We start from the raw sequence: 18,725 nt of genomic DNA, 5'->3' as shown, positions 1-18,725 counted from the left end.
CCCGACCCCAGGGCTCGGACTACGCCCTGACCTCAGCCGACGGTCTCCGCCTCGCCCGACCCGGGGGCTCGGACTCGACCTCGGCCACGGAAGATAGACTCGACCTCGGCTTCGGAGGAGCTTCCACGTCGCCCAACCTAGGGCGCAGACCAGCCACGTCAACAGGAGGCACCATCATCACCCTACCCCGAGCTGACTCGGGCCACGGGGAACAAGACCGGTGTCCCATCTGGCTCGCTCCGCCAGATAGGCGATGATGGCGCCCCACATACTCTGTGACGACGGCGGCTCTCAGCCCCCTTACGGAAGCAAGAGGACGTCAGCAAGGACTCAACAGCTCCGACAGCTGTCCCTCCGCCAGGCTCCATCGCTCCTCCGACGGCCACGATATCACACCAGCTGGGTGCCAAAATCTCTCCGGCTGCCACAACGGCATGTACTTAGGGCGCTAGCTCTCTCCCGCTAGACACGTAGCACTCTGCTACACCCCCCATTGTACACCTGGATCCTCTCCTTACGCCTATAAAAGGAAGGACCAAAGCCCTCTTAGAGAGGGTTGGCCGCGCGGGAACGAGGACGAGACACGCGCTCGCTTGAAGCCGCTCGCTCCCTCTCCCGCGTGGACGCTTGTAACCCCCTACTGCAAGCGCACCCGACCTGGGCGCGGGACGAACACGAAGGCCGCAGGATTCCCACCTCTCTCACGCCGGTCTCCGGCCACCTCGCTTCCCCCCTTCGCGCTCGGCCTCGCGCTCGACCCATCTGGGCTGGGGCACGCGGCGACATTCACTCGTCGGCCTAGGGACCCCCCGGTCTCGAAACGCCGACACACCTCTAGATATATTGTATATGCCAAGATATGAACTAACCGCCTCTTAAATAGCCACTGCACTACATATCTCTTCTAGATATGTCGATTGCCATAATAATGTCTACTCCTTTAAATCACTTGTTTTATGTGTTGTGCGAAACGTGTAGGTCTGTTTCTTTTCCCTGCTTCTTATCTAAAATAAGTTCAATATCCTATTACATCAAGATAGGCCATGAGAAATCAACAAAACTCAATCCGAGAAGAAGCCAAATGTAGCGCAACGCTCTATATGGTATTGCCTCGCTAGCCCAAGGAGAACGAGGGATCGGACAAGCTATAAAAAAGGGGAGTCAAATTTCTTTTCAACTCATATGTTTATCTTTTTTTAATAAAATAAAGTGTAATATTTATTTTTACAGGTTTAATATTTAATATGTGGAAACATATGATGTTAAATTTATTTTTATAGGTATTAAAAATAATTGTGTGTCGTTATAACGCACGAGTATTATATTAGTAAGTCATAAAAGTCCTCCACTAGTGGTCTCAATAGTGTATGATGATTTATTGAGTCCGCTCACATAGTCACATATATGTTCATATAGAACTTTGTCTCATGCCACTTTTTTTGAGTTAGTTAGAACTAAAGATGTGTTTGGTTTAACTTTCTAAACTAAATTTACGATAAATATCTAAAATCTCAACCAAACAGTTACAATAGCAAAATAGATTACTCAAAATTTTTGTATTTTAATTTAAAATCATCTTATCTCAATTTTTTTTAATTCATATCATCTATGTTAACTAGCTTTGTCACCGTCCTCAGATCGCAACAGCTTTATCACATCTAGAATCAGAAATCTGCAGCTAAACCAAACAAAAACTAAATTTAAAAATTAAGAAATTAGTATTAGCGATTCCCTACTGCTATACGTGAACCGCGAAATATGTAGAACATGCACGCGAGCAATTGTTCTAACTAGCCTATTTTCTCGGATTATGTCCTTTGTCCAGCAGAACCGTCCATTTTGGCAGTACAACGCACTAGACCTAGTAAATTGTAAACTGCTACACTTACAAAACTGATATCGCTACGAATGAAATTATGTTAACTATCCTACAGGACATCTCTTTTTTCCTTCCCGCTAGAAGATATTTACATAAGAGAAAAAAAAAGGCTACAAATAAGCACAAATGTTCCCTCCAGCTAATTTGGTGTGGAGCAATCTGCAGTGTCAGTCTTGATAACTCGGGTATTGTACGACCCACAGGAGCCGCATTTGTGGTATAGCCAGTGAAATCGACATCTGCCTTTCCTCTCACAGTCATTGCACAGTATATCCTGGACGAGCGATGCAATAAAAATTGGTAAATATACTCCAGCGGTCGAAACAATAAAAATCGCGAACAGAAGAACTGGGCTACCTGACACCTATCACGGTATTCCTCCGGAAGCTCTTCAGCAGCCAACAAGGCATCAAGCATGCCAAAATACACCTGCAAACCAAAAAAACGAATTGTGGATCTTCATCAAAATGGCAAAAGAAAAGAGACAATCAGCTCAGTTAGTGATATTTATTGTCTTCATATTTTAAGATATATGAAGACACTGCTCGAGAAGATTTTGGAAATCATGCAACAAGACGTCCATGATTTATTCCTACCGCCGCATGTAGTCAGACTCACAGCGAATTCAAGTTAAGAAAAGATTGTGTTTCACTTCCGATAAACTGATGCTACATTGCTATTCTGAGGCATTGAAGCAAGATGATTGGCAGGTTTTCCGCTCACGAGTCAAAAAAGAACTGCACTACATGGAACACAAAAGGCAATATACTTCACCAAGGGGAAACACAGAATAGCAACGATATCGTAAAGTTATGCTTACCGCCATATCTCCCAGAGATTTGCAGCAGATAGGACAAGTGTAGTGGCTACAAGTGTATGCCTGGATTGACGATTAATTAACTTGTTAACAATCATCGTTGACATCCAGAGAATAAACCACAAAATCCGATCATGGTGATGGTGCAACAAAAGGAACATACCTGAAAGCAAGCTGAATGCATGAAGTGGCCGCAAGGGAGGGCTCTGACTGCGGCACTTGATGTAAACAGGAAGTCACAGCATATTGGACAATTTGTCTCTAGCCCTTTTTCCCGACATTTGTGCTCAGTTAATTTCATTCCAAGACAGCAGTTGCATTTCATGCAATGAAAGAAATCAACACCAAGACCTTTCCCAAGACGACACAAATTACAAAACGGGCAGTGGTACACAGTCCTGAAGAACACCCCAATGTCAGAAGAGACACATTGCTTATTTCCAAATCCAAATGTTTATTTCAAAACATGGAGTGGTAGCAATGGAAGATGAGACTACTGGGAAAGTTGACAGGTTTCAACTCATTTGATCACTTGATGGCATTGGAGTATTGGACTATCAACTATAAACCTGAATTGGAGAAAGTAGAACAAGAAAATACTACCTCAGTCCCAAAATATTTGACTTTTTAGGTTTGGACACATGAATTTAGGAGTGAATAGGTGTGGGATTTAGGAGAGAGATAGAGTAGATAGATATATAGATGTATTGGTAAAATAAAAAGGTGTACTAAAAGAAGAGAAATATGAATTGAAAAGTAAGAAGGTCAAGTATTTTGGGACCAAAGGTCAGTTATTTTGGGATAGAGGGAGTAACATCTAATCCTATAACTATAAGTTTAGTTATTTTGGAACTGAGGGAGTAACATCTAAATATTTTATAAGCCAACAGGGTATGAACCTAACAAATCTAAACAAAAATTATTCAACCAGAGAACTATATGCAAGCCAGTAGTTAGGTGCAATCTGCAAGACTGCAACACACCTGGTTTGGGTATCAGACAAGCCGAAACAAAAAATTCTCAAGAACACAAAGATAGGCTTGAGACTACTAGGCCAACAGAGATTTTTTTCTCAATACTTATAACAGAGAAAATGGCAATGACAAGAGTAGCTAGAAATCCATGCCTCATTTCCTCGCTCTTTTTTCTCATACACTAACAATTCAACCTGAAAATTTTGAAATGTAGGTAGAGTATCCCCTCACTAGGGACCTTTGTTATGTTACTTCCATAGATGAACTGAAGTGGTTTTTACTAAATTTGGCCTTTCCATTAAAATTATACAAAAGTTTAACTCAGATTAAATTGTTCTTGAATGTATATGACTATATGCATGTATAATTGTAGTATATGCTATATTGCCACTTATGTCGATATTAAAAGTGACTTTGATACTTTATCAGATGCCATTTACATTAAGGATTTGCTGTTCACTTGTTACTATTACTAACATGAAATACTATACGCTACCACGCAGCATAGATAAACAATAAAATAAGTTTCCAGAGCTCCAATTACAATACGGATGCTGTTCACTTGTTACCAAGTTAAAATACTACATTACCATGCAGCATAAATAAACAATAAAATAAGTTTCCAGATCTCCAATCACCAAAATAAAATTGCAATAACAAACATGATAGATTTGGGCTCCGGCAACAACCAATCTTGTCATTTTTCCAGATTTGAATGCAAATCTATGGTAAGGGAAATCATGTTATGTCGATAAACTACTTCAACAAATACATATCTATTAGACTATTACATGTAAAATAATAAGAAAAATACTGATGCAACTTTTGTTAATAAATAAGTAGAACAATGTAGTTCAATACCTCAACAGGCCTAAAATACACTATCAGACTAAGTTTGAAGTTTCAGTCATGTTGAGGTATATTACCTTTCGTCATCGAAAAATTTGCAGATGTTGCAGTAGTACTTTGCCATCGATAGTCTGTTACAAGATGGGGTTTGGCAGAACGGACCAACGGGTTGAATCTTTAGGCACACCATGCACATCATTTCCTGTGTTGCTTTCCTTGACATTACAAGTAGAGGAGTTGGCTCATTATACTTTTTGAAATGTGTTGCAGAGGTATAGTAGAGAAAATGCAGACACAAGGACAGTAACAAATTCTGTTTTGAACAGTGTTGAAAGGTTTACTAGAGAAATAAAGATGATACATTCAAGGTTGGACTGAATTGCATGCCCACACTACAACCAAGCATGATCAGGAAGTTGCGCCCGAATATAATGAAGAGTGGCAAACCAGGGGGACATTTTAATTTTTTAACAGAAAGCTCTATATTTCCTAGACGTCTTTCATTGTTTTTATCATAGTAGATTGGTTTGGAGTTTGAATCGAGATTTAAAACAAAAGAATTCCAAAGCACAGTACCTATGGCATGAACAAGATAAAATGATTGATTTACAGGCTATGGAATTTACCTTTCCATTGTATGGTCACTAACTTTATCATGGCAAAATCTGCATGTGAACAGCTTGTTGCAGCATGCAGCAACAAGTTTGCAGTTCCGTTTGTAATGTTCACAACCATAAATTTCTTTCTCCTGGTCTCGATATGAAGGCGCACATCCAGGTATACTAGCATCATCACTACATTCTTCAGAATTTGGTTCCGGTAACTTTTGCTGAGCAGCTATCCAGCGGCTGAAACGCACAAGATTATGAAATTTGAATACTTATTTGTAACAAGCAATTCATAGAAACATTCAAATGTCAAACCTTGTCATGAGATTTTGAATTAGATAGGCCTTCCGCCTTGGGTCAAGTGTAGGATCTCGTGAAACCTTTCGCACCTCAGCCTCAAGTTCACTCTGGTTCATTCGAAATATGTCCTTCCAGCCAGGCTTAAACATCTGGTCATTTTGTTCAAGCTTATCTTGTAAATGACTATCTACAAAGGGCAAATGAAAGCTCAGTCATAATAAAAAATGTTTATCAGTGGAGAAGAGAAGAACCAAGCATAGAACTACTTTCAAACTAAATAAGCATAAAGCACATTTCATGAATTTGTTGCTTTAGCATTGTTCAACACATTTCCCCTACTCTAAGCACGAATAGTCTTTCCATGCTATATGAAATCCTATGAACAAACTTGATAAAACATTTCATTTAATTCATTCTAGGTAAACTGGAGCCATATCATTGCTTCTATTTGCCATAAAGTAAATGCTTTTACTCAATAGCTTATGGCTGATCAAGCCAAACATTATTCCTATAACTTATAAGGCATACAGAGCTTTTATCCAGTAAATTAAATGTCTAGACAATGTATAACACTTCCTTCGATTGTAAATACAAGTTCATCTTGGTTTGTCCTAAGTCAAACTTTTTTAACTTTGATCATCAATATCTAAAAATTCATATAGATGGACATCACTTTCATAATATGTAATTCTTTTCATTTAAGATATTTTTATAGAAATTGCTAAAGAAAGTTAGAAAGATCGACTTATGAGTTATGACAAACCAAGATAGACTTATTTGTCATCCGAGGAACTAAATGTATATGAAATTTATACATTCACCTGGTTATTCTAACAAACATTATATTGAATAGGGAATGCAAATAGAAAAGGTTGGAGGACAAGACAAAAAAGAAAACAGCTGCACAGACCTTCTGGAGCAGAGGGTGCCTCTGCTGAAGAATCAGATGTTCCAGCTCCCTTCCACCACTCGTTTAGCCATTCCCCAAACATTGTATTTTTTGTTGCTTGCTTCCAGGTATCAAGCATTTTGTTCTGCTCCTCTTGAGTGAGAGCTGATGTAACCCAGGGTACCATAGATTGGAGAACCTCAGCACCTGTTGAACCAATTATACGACCTACAAGTTTATCTTGCTCCTCCACAGAAAAATGTTTGTCAAACAACGGCCACAATTCAAGTTCTTCTCTATGGACATGATTAGTCAAGGCGACCCGGATAGACTTGCACATGGCCTGAAGTTTTGTGGCAAGCTCATTATACTTCCTAGTAAAATCAACGTCATTAGATGAATGGAAACAGCTTTGCTTTACTTCATTAACTTTAGTCTGGGCATGGCCCTGGCTATCATGTAGTTGTGAAAGCTGAAAGAGAACATCAGAGATATCTTCGAATAATTGTTCTTCCTGCTTGTGGTCAAGAGTATATGAATGGCTCACATTGTGCAATGTTTCTCTGGATTCCAATGCTGGGAACACAATTTCATCCTCAGCATTGCTGTGAGCCCTGTAAAGACCCCATAACAAACGGAACCTTCCAATGAATTGGCGAAGGCAAGACTCATCACCATCAATGAGCCTTCCAGATTCAACATCTAAGTACTCTAAATCCTTGCGAATTGCCTTATGAAATTTGAATATTGTATCAATTGGCCTTGAAATGCCATCCGAACAAGACAATGATGCATCTGTCTCCCATGAGAAGAGGCTCGAATATATTGAAGGAGCAGTAGAATTGTATGGTAAAGAGCGAAAGGACTTCACAGAAGCCAGGGAACCAATACCAAGGTTGCTACTCTTTACTCTCAACCCAGGAATACAACAAGGCTTTTTGCTACATGGACTTGCATCAATGTCAGCAGTTTGAGAGCAGTAGCTTCCATTAGTACCAGGAAAAGATACTGCATCTTTTCCTCGCTTGCCTGGCCTAGAACCATTTTCAGTTTGTAGCTGCAGAGAAAGATCTGAGCTGTTGTGTGAAGCACATGGGCAGAATGATCGGCATTTTCCCTGATCATCTACATCATCTGACAGGCATCTTGCTGTACCTGATGTTAAGCATAAATATTCTCCAGATTTGGATTTGTCCCGGCCTTTGCATGCCCAACCAGAGATAAGAGTGACCAGTGCAGTTTCAGATGGTGATGCTGTTCCATATGCAGCTTTTTTAGCAAATATGGAATTTTGAAGAAATCATTTAAGCTAATGAAATGAATAGATATGACAGTATAGCACAATCCAAGTAAGAGGATAACCTGCCAATCGTATATTCTGAAGAAATGAAGTTGCCTGCTCATCACTCAGCTTTGACACCAACCATGGTAAAACACGTTCCAATAATTTCAATGGCATAACACACAGACTTTTGTACGAAAGTTCCCTTTGCTTTTCAGGAGAGAAAAACATCCTAGCTTGAGGAAGCACCTAGGTAAGTTCAACTAAACATGAGGCACTGAGTAATAAGGTAAATGTTCCAACAGCCAAGCTACCTGACTACTGAGTACTAACCTTGGTTTCTTCATTGCTGAAGTGTTTTTCGATTGTCTCCAATATTTTATCAGCATGTGAACACAGTTTTGAGTAGAAGTCCAGTGCAGTTGATTTGGCTCCTGCTATTTGGAATTGCTGAATTAAACACCTGAAATTGTTAAACCTGTGTTCTTCTTCAGCATGCTCCTGCACAAAGGACAGCTCACTATCGACTGCAGGAAAAACAACCTGATCCTCAGCGATACTGCAAGTCAGAAAATAAAAGAAGTTGTGAGATGGATAATAAGACTCAGTTAGCTAAAAGGATGATTTTTTCCCAAATGAAAACTAGAGGGGCACTATTTTTCCCAAGTAAATCAAGCAAAATTATGTTCTACAGCCCAACAAGTGATGACAAGCATGCAAACAATACCTGCTAGCAATAAATCCTTAATGTGCAATAAACCAACACAGCACATAACAAAAGAATCTCTTCTCAAATAAAATTACACCAAACTCAAGGAGAATCAGCATGCCATATGATACTGCTTGCCCAAGTACATGTAGTCACGTGTGGCATCAGATGGAAAAGTAAAAACCTTGTCTACAAAAAAAGTAAAATAACATTTGTTCCTCATGCAAAAATAAATTGCATATCAAGGTACAATTTGCTTATTTAAGGATAATGAAAATGCAATCAATTTCTATGGTGATAATTGACCAATTTTACCCTTGCTGCACTGTTATCAAAATAGGAAACCTAGTTGGTTAAGAAAAATTCAGACATCTAGACCTAAAAGAATAGCTGCCAACAAAGCAGTAGAATGAAACTGCTCAGGTCCTGGGTTCAAGGGCCTCTAGCTTATTAGTTGGTTAGGTGGTCTGAGTAGCACTTCTTAGGTCCTGGGTTCGACTCCCGTGAGAGCGAATTTCAGATTGGGGTTAAAAAAATCCTCTCATCTGTCCACGCCAAAACACAGGTCTAAGGTCCGGACCCGGTCACGGTCATTCTCACATGGCTACACTGCTACGGTACCATTGTGTATAGCTGGGGACAGGGGTTTTCTCGACCTGCATGAGAAGGACTTCTTAATTGTAATGTCGTGGGGGCGGTCTTAACCCCTGCAGGTCGAGTTTTTTGGAACTGCAATTTTGAGAATGCCATGACACAGACAAAGGGATAGGTCACCTAGTTGGTGCAACCAACAGCATACATTGCAAAAGGTTAACTATGTGCTGGCAGTTGCTGATGCAAAGAAATGCCAAAGTTAAACATTGACTAATGAATGGCATGCCTTTTACTAAACAAAAAAAAACATGGTAGAGAAAGAGAAAGGTAAGAATGGACATCATTTCAGTGAAGGGCCATCTTTAACATGGCCACACCAGCATGTGAATTGAGTGAAGATGCAAATTTACACACCTGTGGTAGATGCATACATCTGCAATGAACTGAAGCCTCTCATTGAAGGCTGATATATCAGAAAAATTCCCAGACTGTTGCACCCTTCTTGTTTCTTTTTTTATATCATGTAACTCCATGCGGATAGCGTTGTGCCAGTATAAAATATCATCTATAGGATGCCTGTCGGCTTGAGAACCATTAGATTCTGCACAGTTTTTACTCCCAAGTTTAGATTCTTGCTGTGAACAAACATAAATCTCCCCATGGTCTGAGACATCCTCAGCACTATGATTTCTTACTAAATTACCAGTGGCAAAGCTCTCTGCCACTTCTCTTGCTGCTTTCCCCTCCATCCATGTGAATACAACCTTCACAAGTTATATCACAAAAATTTAACAGGATACGAAGCAATGTCCAAGGAAAAAGTAAGAGGTGTGCTCAGAAAAACCTGTTGGAGAAGTTTCTCATCAGGAACTACTTTACATAAGCAGTCACGGATGTCTTGGTGCTCATCAGATGTGACAGAAGTTGAAAGCCATGGAAGGAACTCTGCTACCATATTGACAGGAATGTTGCAGAGGAATTGCCACACTAAATCAGCTTGTTCTTCACATGAAAATTTCTTTGTCAGCAATGGAAAGACCTGAAACAGATTTAAGCGACCCTTTATCAGACACTAACAAAATTAATTATAGCACAGCCGGTTCACTAAATGTTAATTAGCTGTGCCATGTTTGATTATAATTGGGTGGCCTGTGGCCAAATGGAAGTTTACAGACGTAGCACTGGCCATATGAGAAATTGGATTTTTAGCCTCAATACCCTATAAAGAAAATGGATGTCAAACTATAAATCTTTAGTTCACAATTGCAAACATAAGTCAAGATGAAAGGTAGAAATGACCTACTGATTACCAATGATCCCCATAAGTTTAAAATGGTGACATCTCGACCCTCAAATTCCAACATACCGCCTGAACTATCATGCACTAACCAAACAAGAAACAAACCATCCCACCTCTAAATGAATAAATTCTCAATCCATCAGTCTATACAATCAATTACCTCAAAAGTAAAATGCAGCTAGCACAGTGGAGGCATGATCCATCGAAGCACCAAAATAAAATTTGACTCAAATATTGAAGACAGAAGATGAGACTTAGTATCAATCCTTTGTCTAGATAGCTAAAATAACTTGAATATAAAAAGCTTGTGCAGCACAATGAGATGACTTTTTTCTCTTTATTTCAGACAAAAATGTGTTACACGGACTAGGGAGAAAAATTACATGATGCAAAAGAACCACCCTCTCTATACTCTAGTATAGGATAGCGAAGATTCAAACTTTGACTTTCCTGTAACCAAATGCACCAAGGCTGGCCCAATTTCTTTAATAAGTATGCAGAAGTCAGGTCATACTTCTGATCACAATGCAGAACTTGAAGCTCACATCACCAATTCACCAACATGGCAGTGAAAACTAATTGCCCTTCAACAAAAAGTACAGGCAACAGACTAACTAAATTCTTCACTGGAACCACTATCAAGAACTACCACAAGGCTGTTACAACTAGAACAAATCTGCCTATAACTTTGATACACTGCTGCATATGATTACTTTAGTTAGATGCCGCGTTTATCCTTAAGGTGGCAACTGGGTAAGGTGAGGCATGGCAACCCACCCCCTTCCAAATTACTAGGCGATTATGAGAGCCAAGGCACCTTACCAGCCTGATAAACAGCAGAACAGAAGCAGGGAGAGGAAGGAAAGAAAAAAGAGGAAAAGAAAAGGAAGAGGGTGTCCTAGGCTCCTAGCCCACCATCCGGACAATTTGTGCTTCCCCTGTCAGTTGATGATGCTCAGTTCCTGGATGATGCACCACCTTACTTTCGCAGTGTCGCGTCCCTCACTCGCTTCCCACCTTGCTCTTTGTGTTTCACTACCACCGCTAGCACTCCAGTCCTCCCTCCTGTTCTCTGCCCCTTAAGATCAACCACCTCTTTGAAGTGCATCACTGCAGCTGACTGGATGGAGTTCTGCAACAGCCACCTGCACTGGATCCAGCGGAGATGGGCATGTGGTGACTGCTTGGTCTTGCTAAACATTTTTTGTCTTATTCTTCCCTTGTTCCCTTTCACTATTTTTGACAATGCGACAGACGCCCAGGACTATCGGGAGCACCTGGACCCAGGGGATCCCTTAAAAAAAGTTTGCACCACCATTTTTAGCAGTGTTTCAAAGGCATCGTCTAGGCGACGACAAGGTGTCCAGGTGTACCCAGCTCGCCTTGGGAAACAGTGACGCCTGGACGCCTTGTCGCCTTTTAAACACTGCGGCCTAGGAAACTTCAACTAATTAACGACAATAAAACTCTTAATGAAATGTCAGATAAGAGTATGAACCACAAGTTTACAGGTAGTTTTCAATTATAACAACGAAATCTTTTAACACAATCCACTGATTTTAGGAACTAAATCCCTGCAGACAGACTGTTTTATCTGTCCAGCATGACATGGCATGGTTAATGTGATAAATGAGATTTAAAGGTGCATATGGTACTGACAACCAACCTGTTCTTCCTCCTTGGACATATGTTGGCTGAGACACGTTTGTATCGCGCCTGTACATGACGCAAGCTCCCTACGAAGAGCATCATCATTCTGTATGTCCAATTCCAGGAGATCAAATAACTGGCTAAAAAGATCGCTTTCTCCTTTATGCTCTAAGGAATAGGTCCCTGCAACATTCTTTACTCGGATGTCAAGTGCTGGAAAGATGACCTGCAATTCAAAAGAAATGAAACCTATAGGTGGATTTCAAGAAAACATCTATTATAACAATAATTGTAAACTGTTCAAATTATTTTCAGAAAATGAAGGGCCAATATGTAATGGGTTAAAAAATAAAGAGTAACAACATTGAAGCCTTGAATAGGCCATATACGACAGACTCATGAAGAAATGGTCGGACAGTTACATAACGAAAAACGGTATTTTTGCGTTTGATCGCATAGCATCTACTTTTGGCGGCATTTTAGGAAAGCTGAAAATAGAGCACTTTTGCTTGTCAGCTAGACTTGATAATTGAAGTCCATTTTCATTCTTTGAAATCTACACAAAGTCCAAAGGTTGCAACCTCCATATGCTGCTTCACGGATAGTGAAAACTATATGAGATATATGACTAATGCGGACATCATGTTCAAATCAGAGCAAAAGGATGGTAGTGTTACCATTGAAACTAGAAAGGCAAGACAACATACGGTGGCATGAATAAATTTTCCACCGTAGCTTAAAGTAAACAGGGATTTTCCCCTTATGTTTTCCTCAGAGTACATCTCATTTTGTCACCATTGGAAGGACGAAGTGCAAATAATTGTTTGTACTAGCATGGCTAATCAACCAAGAACACGGCTCAACCTGCGCACCAAACCATCCAACGCCAATTCGTTGAAAGCTTCTACACCACCGTATGAACTCATATCCAATTTCAGATCCTAACAATGCTTGCCCGATTCAATCCCGATCCCACCAGATACACCCGAACCGAAGGCAGCAATTCCGCAACCCCAAACCCAAATACCGCCAAAATTAGCCCACGCCCAAGCACATCCAAACCCAAATCCACCACGGGTCAAGGCCCCCCGCCCAACAGGAAGCGACAGGGGAAAATGGCCAGAAACACAAAAACAGAGCTCCACACGGGGTAGCCAGCATCTGTACCGCGTCCTCGGCATCGCAGTGGTGTTTGTAGATGCTGAAGAAAAAGCGGCAGCGCTCGGCGAGCGCCGCGACATCGCCGGTGCGCTCGGTGGCCAGGAGCACGGCGGCGCCGTGCAGCGCCTCGAGCTCCGCGCGGATCGCCTTGTGGAAGTAAAGGAATATTAGCACGGGCGTCTCGGTCGCCGAGGTCCCCGCCTCCGCCGGCGTCGGGGACGGGGACCGCGGCATCACCGCCACGAGCGTCCCCTCGCTTCCGGGCATGGGCGTCGGCGTCGCCATCCCACTGCGCCGGCGGCTGTGTCCTCCTCCGTGGGCAAGGACGGCGACTCCGCCACGGCTCTCACTCGCAGCCTGCGAGCGACCACCTAGGGTGTTCTCGACTTGGCGTCGCCTGTCGCCTGGCTTCCTCGGCTGGCTGCCTGGCTTCGGTGTTCGGTCCTCAGCCTGTGGAAGAGGGAAGAATGGATTGGTGTCGCGTTGGCTTTTCCAGGAGTCGCTTTCCTTCGGTGATCTCTCAAACCTATTTTATTTTGTTTATGCTCTTTTTAGTATACTAGGTATGTGCCCGTGCCTTGCAACGGCACAACAAAATATTCAACAAAACGTTAGTGCACAGCGATTACATAGAAACGAACAACAATTATATTATCACCGACTTTAATATCTCAAAATTGTTGGCTAACAAATACAGTGTTACCCTTATATGATTAGTGGCAGCGGCAAGAACACATCTGAGAGTAGCCATAAAGTGAAACTATTTTGGTACTTCTCTCACAAAAACAGAAATATCTGAAGTTACATAATCTGACATGACAGGTAACATGACTCATGAAAAGATGAACAAAAATATGCCCCTCCCAAGCCAAGCACGCTCTGTCTCTCCTTACGAGCAGAGTCCATCTCATCCAGATCGAGTCGAGCCTGATGAAATCTTCCAACTCCATCGGCGTTGTGGTGTTGTCTTGCGCAGTGGGCATGAACACTAAGAAGAGCGAGGTCAACCTAGATGCCTCTTGTGATACACAGAACTAAGCGTGTGAAAGAAAGAATAAGATGAAACCAAAAACAGGGTAAATGCATGTAGTTCTTTTTTTTAACCAGCTTTATTCCATGGCTCACACTTTCTAGAATAGAAAGCAATGAGAAGTAAACTAACAATCTTCAAGTTAGCAACAAATATTTGAATTGTCAAGCATCAATATATATTCTCATAACAGCAACTGATAGCATAACGAAGCTCCTAGGAACGTTAGAGGCAGAACACAAAAAGGATATATTTCCTTATATATACATCAACACATGCAAACAACACGAAGCTCCTAGGAACGTGATATAAGAGAGAAAAACTGAAAACTCTCTAGCAGCGTCGGGAGCACGCTCTCCCCCACTTCCTTCCCAATCTCCCTCGTCACGGCACACTGCGTTTCAGATAGCTTGCAAGGGGTTGATGTCTGAAATCTGAAAGACAATAGCAGTATACCAGGTGGCTAACTATTATGGGAACAACTAAAAAAATAGAGTTCAGTTACTGGAAGTGTCTGCAGAAATACGTACAAACCAGTCAGAACCAAGAGCTACCTGTGCACCGCCATCTAACTGTGATTGAAACGTGTAGGAGCTTCGCTCAGCCCTTTCCACCCTAATCTTGCTTCCAGCACGGTTGGTTTCATCTAATAGATGATCTGGCTGTCAACAGTAAAGGAGATACTTGAACTTGGAGGTTTTTAAAAGGAATTCAGAAAAGGGTTTTCAATTCACAATCTGCTTTGTAAAGCATAAAGACGAATACACAGTAGCAATGGAATGAAATATTTGGCCTGCACGGATGCAATGATAGGCTTGCCAAAGCGGTTTGTTGCGCCTGGAGCCAGATGTTGAGCATGCTCAATCTGATTCCATATGCAAATTTTCGATACAGATTCTAATTGTTTTACTGTGATGCTGCAATGCATTACCTATTTGTCCCCTGCAGATTTTCAATCTCGGCTATTCATTCACAAATATCCATTACTCCCAGTTTTACAATTGTGGCTATTCATTCACAAATATCCAAATAATTATAAGACGTTTTGGTTTTTTTGATATATAGCTTTTTCTATGTACTTGGATATACACTATGTCTAAATACGTAGTAAAAACACGGCATCTAAAAAGCCAAAAACGTTTTATAATTTGGAATGGAGGGAGTAGTACAAAACTCAGACCGAGGTAGACAAAAATGTACATGTATTGGTGCGTGAGCTATGCTGATTATACTACCTCTTTTGGAATAGTAGCTGAGAAGAGAAATGTTTGTCTTTGACGTGGCAAGCTATCGACAATCTTTTCTATGTCTTTGAAAACCCAGATCTAGCAAATGATCAGCTTCGTCCAACACAAGAAATTTCAATCTCATCAAACGAACAGAGAATGATGATTTGTTTTCAATGTAATCCAGCAGTCTGCCAGGTGTTGCAACTTAAATCTGGAACAGTAAGAAGAAAACAGAAAATGCTCAGGCCAAAGCTAGTTTTATATTGATCTTCAGTAGGTCGATAAATATGCCAAACCTGGCATGGATCAGATTCTAATCGTCTCTGATCAAGCTTGAATCTAGTGCCACCAATAAGAGATTGAACACCAATTCCTTCATGGTACTTTAACAAGACATTTGCTTCAGCTGTAAGCTGAATAGCAAGCTCTCTTGTAGGGCATAGGACAAGAGCAAATATTGGAGATACTCGCTGATTTGTATTGCTCTTCATAGCATTCAAGACTGATTCAATTGCAGGAAGCTGTTTATCAATCCATTTTGAATAGCTATGTCACAGCACAGCGTCGACATGAAAATGATCAGGACAAAAACAGTAGGGTCATCAAGTAACTGACTGGAATAATGCTGACAATACGCTATTTAAATCCACCAAATATTCATTTATTCATCCAAAAAGTAATCCATCTAAATTCTTGCTATAAAACAGGTAAATACTGATTTCATGGTTAACACTTGAACAAAACTACCATTAAAACTACACGATCCAATAGTGAATATAATATATGTATGGATTTGCATGCTCCACAAAAGAAGCATTTAGCATGGAAAAGAGACCAAAGCCATGCAGAGATGGTATCTGAAACTTACGAAGAAAATCTTAACAGCTTCGTGATAACATTTTGGTGACCTTCCCCTGCTTGAGGACACACCTCGCTCAAGCTACCAAGGCGTACATCAAATTTATCATCAAGAAGGATGCTGCTGGCTTGCACATCCCTATAGTAGAAAACTGACAAAATTAGTCAACGACAAACCTTTGCATTGATCTAATTTACTGGTCTTGGAAGGAAGCATCTATGCAATCAGAATCATTCATGTGGCCATATAAAACCGACAAAATGACAAAAAACAGAATTGATTGCGATCTACTACATGCCTCACATTAATAACAAAACATGAAAAAAGGTGAAATCAGGGTGACAAAGAACTTCCTGTTATTTTGTATGGTAAAATTGGTGAGTATTTAAATGATATAGACCAGCAGAAACATCTATGCAAAGAAATTAAAGCAAATAACAGCAGTGTCCACATTGAATTTTTAGTACTCAGATAATGCACGGTATATACCGCATCAAGCACAAAATATTAAGTTTCTAAGTCAGCAATTGCTAGCACACATTAGTGTATGTTCAATGTATTCCTAGCTGTCAGCAAATCTATGGGGGAAAGCTTATTGCAGTAGCTGCTGAAACACACATAGCGGAGACTAAAAAAACAATTATCAGAGCACCTGTAGTTACACACATAGCAGAGACTGACTGTCAACCACTAAACTCCAAGTAATGATAAAGGTCGAATTTCTATGATAAATCTAAAACTTTAGCGTCTTAAACAAAAAATTGCTAACAAATACAAAGCAAACAAATATTGACAAGTTAATACCTATGAACCATCGGTGGAGAACATTCATGATGCAGATAGCAAAGAGCCTCAGCTACCCCCGTTGCAATCTTCAACCTCTTTATCCAGTCCAAAGATTGCAAGCCTTCATCTTCCTCCCTTGACTTTTTGTGTAGTGCACTTGACAAGTCACCATTTTGGACAAACCTATACACATGAACCTTTTCTTCTTCTTTATCAAGACAGTGACCCAGGAAAGGAACCAGCCTTTCATGCAATCCTTTAGCAAACAAATCTAACTCTGCCATATAGGCATCCTTCCGAGCCACGCGCAAAGTGGTCCTCTTCACCACCACGACAGTCCGTCTTGGAGCACACCATGGTATAGATCACTTGAGTGACCATGCTTGATGAGCCTCTATTCCCCCAAATCCCGATGTGGCATTGGCAATTTGGTCGTAAGCAAATGAATCGCCGACTTTCGCCGTGTTTGTGGACAATGCAGAAGGGGATCCACCTTTAGTGAGGGGCCCACGAGCGTGTGCTTATACCTTGCTGGCATCATCTCCGAGATGGCCAGGGCACCACCCACAGCGCCGACGGCCTAACAAAGATGCTACTTCAGAATTCGATTGATTCCACTGAATACAGGAGGGGCAGAGGACGAGGGAAAGCCCATCGCTATGTACCTACGCCAGGAAGTGGAGCGCAACAGAGAAGAGGGAGGGGCTATCGAGTCCGGCGGAATAGGAGGTGGCAAAGTCAGTGAAGTTGAAGCTGGCACCACCGAGCACACCGTAGAGGAGGTCGAAGGTGAAGAGGAGCACCGAGAGGAGGGACGTGGTGACGAGGAGCGCATAGTGGCCGGTGCCCTCCTGCAACCCCTGGTACGACGTGACGGCTGCTATGGAGACATCGAGCGCGGAGGCGCACAACACCCACAAGAACGTCACCATGGCATCTGCAGCCGCTGCGCGAACCGTCGCTCCCATCGCCATCCGTGTCTGCGCTGGCCTTGGCCTTCTACCTGCTTCGTTTGCGTCTCGATCGGAAATAGAAGGCTGGATTGGGGTTTTGATCGATCGATCGCGCACCCCAGTTGATGGAGAGGGGTGCCCACGAGCACGCGCTCGCCGTGATTCTCCTGCCGTTGAGCGGAGGCTGTGGTACAGATCATAGTCCTCTGAACTTATACATGTAGATCTAGGGGCTCAGACCCATACCTGGACGTATCTCTGATGATTCAAACATACCTGAGGAACTCCATCATGGAGGCTTGGAGGGGATAGAGGTGTTCCAAGCGTACTCTTCGCTAAGATCTGGTCCGCCGCTGCGCCAGCTGGAACAGGAACTCTGAGAGAGAGAGACGATGGACCTGGTCGGCTCACCAACGGAGGTCCCACAGCGGGGCGAGCGTCGGAGGAGCGTCGGAGGAGGGTTGAGGCAACGAGCGTCGGAGGAGGGTCGCTGATGAAGACCGAGAGCGCCATCTGCCCCTGTTCCGGCCGCCGCCGCCTCTAGAGAAACCCCCAGATCCGCGTGCCGCCACACGAGATCTGACATCCGGATCGGGAGGAGCCTCAACGACGGTGTATGCAGGATGGGCCGGGCCAGCGGGCACGTCTCCAGAATCCAGATCGGAAGGGGCCTCAGCGGGGAGAGGGAGGGGGGCCTGACCGGAGTTGTGGACGGAAGACGAAGGCAGTGACTCGCTGGAGACATCGTGCACCATGTTGTGGGACCAGAGTTGTGGGCGGGCGCGGTAATGGCGAGAAGAGATCTGGGACCTTCCATCCGCGGGCGCATCCACTGCCGAGATAGAGTTGAACGCCA

General features: G+C 42.3%; 1 protein-coding gene and 1 pseudogene across 5 annotated transcripts; both read right to left on the bottom strand.

Annotated features, from left to right (window-relative positions):
- Positions 1–1,679: 1,679 nt before the first annotated feature.
- Positions 1,680–13,529, bottom strand: LOC103651324 (zinc finger protein-related). 5 transcript variants are annotated; one of them, XR_004857369.1, is made up of 15 exons: positions 13,019–13,529; positions 11,868–12,077; positions 9,746–9,940; positions 9,316–9,665; positions 7,932–8,157; positions 7,679–7,847; positions 6,338–7,570; positions 5,443–5,614; positions 5,146–5,367; positions 4,597–4,734; positions 2,860–3,094; positions 2,700–2,759; positions 2,476–2,616; positions 2,237–2,308; positions 1,782–2,153 (listed from the first exon to the last, which is right to left on the bottom strand). XR_004857369.1 is itself a non-coding variant. In XM_008676945.3 (14 exons), the coding sequence occupies exons 1-14, from the start codon at positions 13,295–13,297 to the stop codon at positions 2,019–2,021; spliced, it is 3,696 nt and encodes a 1,231-aa protein (XP_008675167.1). In that variant the 5' UTR covers positions 13,298–13,514; the 3' UTR covers positions 1,680–2,018. The 5 variants fall into 5 exon arrangements, 2 of the variants coding, with proteins under 2 accessions (XP_008675167.1, XP_008675165.1); XR_004857368.1 differs by having other exon boundaries at positions 1,886–2,153; positions 2,476–2,621; XM_008676945.3 differs by lacking the exon at positions 2,476–2,616 and having other exon boundaries at positions 1,680–2,153; positions 13,019–13,514.
- Positions 13,530–17,394: 3,865 nt separating this feature from the next.
- LOC103652534 (aquaporin SIP1-1-like) lies at positions 17,395–17,890 on the bottom strand (annotated as a pseudogene).
- Between the last annotated feature and the right edge of the window lie 835 nt (positions 17,891–18,725).

The sequence above is a fragment of the Zea mays genome, chromosome 3 (assembly GCF_902167145.1).
Source record: "Zea mays cultivar B73 chromosome 3, Zm-B73-REFERENCE-NAM-5.0, whole genome shotgun sequence".
Lineage (NCBI taxonomy): Eukaryota > Viridiplantae > Streptophyta > Magnoliopsida > Poales > Poaceae > Zea > Zea mays.
The sequence above is the reverse complement of the archived record's forward strand: the minus strand, read 5'-3'. Positions and strand labels throughout refer to the sequence as shown.

Coding starts and splice junctions, on each gene's coding strand:
- LOC103651324 (XM_008676943.4), bottom strand. CDS start 13,297: ATGGCGACGCCGACGCCCATGCCCGGAAGCGAGGGGACGCTCGTGGCG. Junction 9,941..11,867: donor TGTCCAAGGAGGAAGAACAG/GTTGGTTGTCAG, acceptor AATCTGTTTCAG/GTCTTTCCATTGCTGACAAA. Junction 8,158..9,315: donor GATGTATGCATCTACCACAG/GTGTGTAAATTT, acceptor TCTGACTTGCAG/TATCGCTGAGGATCAGGTTG.